The sequence below is a fragment of the Propithecus coquereli genome, unplaced genomic scaffold (assembly GCF_000956105.1).
Source record: "Propithecus coquereli isolate 6110/MARCELLA unplaced genomic scaffold, Pcoq_1.0 Scaffold10, whole genome shotgun sequence".
Taxonomy (NCBI): Eukaryota; Metazoa; Chordata; class Mammalia; order Primates; family Indriidae; genus Propithecus; species Propithecus coquereli.
The window spans coordinates 8,104,663-8,109,545 of NW_012133858.1; the positions used below are offsets into that span (position 1 = coordinate 8,104,663).

At 35.0% G+C, this 4,883-nt stretch overlaps 1 protein-coding gene across 1 annotated transcript in view; it reads left to right on the forward strand.

Annotated features, from left to right (window-relative positions):
• Positions 1–4,883, forward strand: part of PIGX (phosphatidylinositol glycan anchor biosynthesis, class X) — a 32,819-nt gene that overhangs the window by 11,723 nt on the left and 16,213 nt on the right. Inside the window, exon 4 of the mRNA XM_012639753.1 lies at positions 3,951–4,092. Within this exon, the coding sequence (XP_012495207.1) occupies positions 3,951–4,092 (142 nt within the window). The remainder of the gene's footprint in view (positions 1–3,950; positions 4,093–4,883) is intronic.

Consider the following 4,883-nt stretch of genomic DNA (forward strand, 5'->3'; position numbering starts at 1 on the left):
GCCACCATGCCCGGCTAATTTTTTCTATTTTTAGTTGTTTTGGCTAATTTCTTTCTATTCTTAGTAGAGACAGGGTCTCACTCTTGCTCAGGCTGGTCTCGAACTCCTGAGCTCAAGCAATCCTCCCTCCTCGGCCACCCAGAGTGCTGGGATTACAGGCGTGAGCAACCATACCCAGCCTAGACCATTAATTTTTAATGTAACTATTGATATGATTGGTTTGGTTTAAATCTATCCATCTTGGTATGTTTTTTCTATTTGTCCCTTCTAGTCTTTTCTCTTTTTTCTTGCCTTATTTTAAGTACATTGAGCATTTTTTAAACATTACATTTTATCTTCATTTTTGGCTTATTAATTGTATCTCTTTTTTAATTGGTTGCTTTAGGGTTTACAATGTGCAGTTGTTACCTATCACAGTGTACCTTCAAATATTCTACATCACAAATACTATATGAATCTTTTATCAGAATAGTTTCATTTCCTTCTCCTCTTCTTTATGCTATTGTTGTCATACATTTTATTTTCCATTTTACTTGTGTTATAAACCCCACAATATATTGTTATTAGTTTTGCTTTAAACAATCATATTTTTTACATCATTTATTTTAATTGTGATAAAATACCCATAATATAAAATTCACCATCTTAACTTTTTTTTTAAGTGTATACTTTGGTGACATTAAGAACATTCACATTGTTGTGTTGCCATCAACACTGTACATTCAGAGAACTCTATTCATTTTGTAAACCGGAAACTCTGTACCTATTAAACAATAACTATCCATTCTCCCTCCCTCCTCCCCCCACCGCCCCTGGCAACCACCATTCTACTTTCTGTCTCCATGAATTTGACTATTCTAGATACCTCAGGTAAGTAGAATCACATAGTATTTGTGACTTTCTTGTTTGACGTAGCATAGTGTTCTCAAAGTTTGTCCATGTTGTAGCATATGTCAGAATTTCCTTTCTTTTTTAAAGCTGAATAATATTCCATTGTATGTATATACAATATTTTACTCATCCAAATTCATTTGTTCATGGACACTTGTGTTGCTTTTTCCTTTTGGCTGTTACAAATAATACTGCTATGAACATGGGTGTACAAATATCTCTTCAAATTCCTGCTTTCAGTTCTTTTGGGTGTATACCCAGAATTGGAATTGCTGTGTCATATGGTAGTTCTATTTTAATTTTTTGAAGAACTGTAATATTGTTTTCCATAGTGACTGCACCGTTTACATTCCCACCAACAATGCACAAGGGTTCCAATTTATCAATCATATTTAGAGCAAATAAAACATGAGAAAAAAGTCTTTCGTATTCACCCACATATTTACCTATTTTTCCCCCCACAACAGGGTGTCTCTCTGTTTCCCAGGCTTGAGTGCAGTGGCACAGTCATAGCTCACTGCAACTTCAAACTCTTGGGCTCCAGCAGTCCTCCTTCCTTGGCTTCCTGAAGTGGTGGGATTATAGGCATGAGCCACTGTACCCAGCCATTTCTGATGCTCTTTTGTTTTTTTTGTTTTTTGTTTTTTTTTTTGAGACAGAGTCTCACTCTGTTGCCTTGGCTAGAGTGCCGTGGCATCAGCCTAGCTCACAGCAACCTCAAACTGCTGGGCTCAAGAGATTCTCCTGCCTCAACCTCCTGAATAGCTGGGACTACAGGCATGTGCCACCATGCCCAGCTAATTTTTTCTATTTTTAGTTGTCTAACTAATTTCTTTGTATTTTTAGTAGAGACAAGGGTCTCGCTCTTGCCAAGGCTAATCTCGAACTCCTGACCTCAAGTGATCCTCCCTCCTCTGCCTCCCAGAGTGCTAGGATCACAGATGTGAGCCACCATACCCGGCCCTGTGATTCTCTTCTATTTCTATCTTTGTTACAGATTTATGTTTCCATCTGGTATCATTTTCTTTCTCCCTGAACTTTTACTATTTCTTGCAGTGATAAATTCTCTTTGTGTTTATCTTAGGCTTTATTTTGCTTTTATTTTTGAAGGATTTTCCTCCTGAATATAAAATTCAGATTGACAGCTTCTTTTCTTTTAGTACTTTAAATAGGTGTTCCATTGTCTTATGACTTAGTCTTATCTTTGTTACTCTCTACAGAATGCGTCCTTTTCCTTTGATAACTTTTAAGATTTTCTTTTTTTTTTTTTTAGTGATTGTGTAATAATAATATGCCATGGCGTGATTTTCTTGGTGTTTATCTTTCCTGGGGGTTTGCTGAGCTTCTTGGGTTTATGGGCTTATAATTCTCAAGAAATTCAGAAAAATTTCAGGCATTATATCTTCATATTTTTTTCTGTTAAATTCTCCCACCTTTTTCAGGTACTCTAATTATACATATACTAGACCACTTGATATTGTTTAAATATCACTGAGACTGTTTTTTCCTCCCTATTCTTTTTTCCTCTCTGTGTTTCAATTTGGATGGTTTCTCTTGCTCTGCCTCCAATCACTGATCTTTTCTTATTTAGTATCTAATTGCTTCTAATCACATCTGGTTAACTTTTTATTTTAGAAATAAATTTTTCATCTCCTGAAGTTACATTTTGTTTTTTTAAAAAATCTTCTTTTTGCCTTATAATGTTCAAGTTTTTCTTGAAATCCTTGAACATGTTGGATTTATTTATAATGACTGTTTCGATGTCCTTTGTTATTTTTGTCACTTCTGTTATTTTAGGTCTCTTTCTGTTGACTGATATTTTTCCTGTTTATTGGTCACATTTCCCTGTTTCTTTGCATGGTTAGTAACGTTTGATTGGATGCTGAACATTGTGAATATTTTGAATATGAACATCATTGAGGGTGAATTTTGTGATCTTTCTTTTAAAAGTGTCGGACTTTTTTTCTGTTGGTAGTTACTTGTTTATCAGCTTGATCATATTAACGTTTTCTTGTATGGTTTTAAAGTTGCTAGGTGTGGTGGCTCATGCCTGTAGTCCCAGCACTTTGGGAAACTGAGGCAGGAGGATCCCTGGAGCCCAGGAGTTTGACAGCACAGTAAGCTATGATCATGATCATGCCACTACACTCTAGCCTGCGCAACATCTCTAAAAATAAATAAATAAATAATTAAATAAAATAAAAAATAATGTTAAAGTGACCTTTACTCTAAGGCTGATTTATATACTAAGGCTGTACTGTATTGTGGTCTCTGCTGAGTGCTTCAGTCTGTGTGTTCTGGTTGGTTGGAACTTGAATGTCTTCCTATCCTATGTGAAATTTTGGGATTTTTCAATTTTCAGTTCCCTTGTCATTTTTTGCCCACTCTTGTGGAGTTACACCTTACTCATGCTTATCTTAGTATTCAGCAGAAACTCCAGGGATTCCTATTTGGATTTTTGGAATTCTTTTTCTACAGGTTTCTCTCTGGAATTTACTGCTGTGACTTACAACACTTCAATCTCCCTAAACTTCTATCTCTGTTTCCTCGCATAAGCAACAACACTGTGCTATGCTTTGGATCTTATTCCCTGCACTGTTTCAGATCTGCCTCCAGATGGAAAGCTGGGACAATGATACATTTAGGTTTATTATCTATTTAAATTAATTTTTGTATATGGGATGAGGTAGAGATCAATGTTTATTTTTGTCTATATAAATATCTAGTTGTTCCAGTATCAATTGTTGAAAAGACTAACCTTTCCCCATTAAATTATGTTGCTACCTTTATTGAAAATATATGTGTGACTATTTTTGGACTTCATTCCTTTCCACTGATCTTTGTCTATTTTCACACTAATGCTATACTGTGGCTTATGATATGAATTCTGAAAGATCTAATGGCTGATTCTGACATAGTATATTTCATTTGACTTTATAATCTACTTTTGGAAAATGAATTTGAAATATAGTGTTTCCACTAATATGAATATAGTGTTATGTTATCTTATTTAAGAATTGAATTGAAAGAGATTTACTGTGAATGTACTTGTCTTACAGAGACCTTTTAATCAAAGTGAAATTTGGAGAAAGCATTGAGGACTTACAGACCTGCCGACTTTTAATTAAACAGTACATCCCGACAGGACTTTTTGTGGATCCATATGAGTTGGCTTCATTACGAGAGAGAAACATAACAGAGGTACAGTTATTAGGGAATTTTTTTGAGAGAAAGTAATTTGGGGATGCCATAATTTGGATTAAGGAAAAACAGTAGATAAGACAACACTGTAGCATTTTTTTTTCATTTTGTTAAAGTGTGTAAAGTGACATTTTTAGAGGTAGAACGGGAACATTCTTCAACAAGTGAATGATACTTGCCAGGCTTAAGCCAAGTAAATTGAGTTAGTTAAAAGCTTTTTGGCAGGATGGTTCATAGTTTAGTGACTAAGACAATTATATGTGTGTGTGTATAAGTCTTGAGAACATTAATGGTTAGTAGATAGTTGAGGCAAAGTTGCTGTTGCCTCAACAGCAACTTTGTTAATTGGATAGATATCTGCATAATTTTGGTATGTGATGTCTATTTACTAGAGGTCCATATGCCAGATACCTTCATTTTTTCAGAGGAAACAAGATAAAATTAAGCTTAAAGAAAGATTGTGTCCCACACCCTTTACATAAATTAATCTTTATAAGAACGCTGGAGGTAGTATCTTCATTTTACAGGTAAGGCACAACGAGGCTAAGTAACTTATCCAAGATCATATAGGTAAATGGTAGAGTCAAGAAATGAATCCAGGGTTGTCTAGTTCCGAAGTTGTTGTTCTTCCCAGATGTGAACCTTACGTTACCCCTTAGTTAAGAGTTTCCCCAATTTTGGTGAGGTTCACCTGGGGGTACTTTTTGTACAGATTATTGTCTTCCTGGGAAATCTTGATTTTATAGGTCTAGGTTGGGCCCAAAAATCTGTTGTTTTTTTTTTTTTTTTTT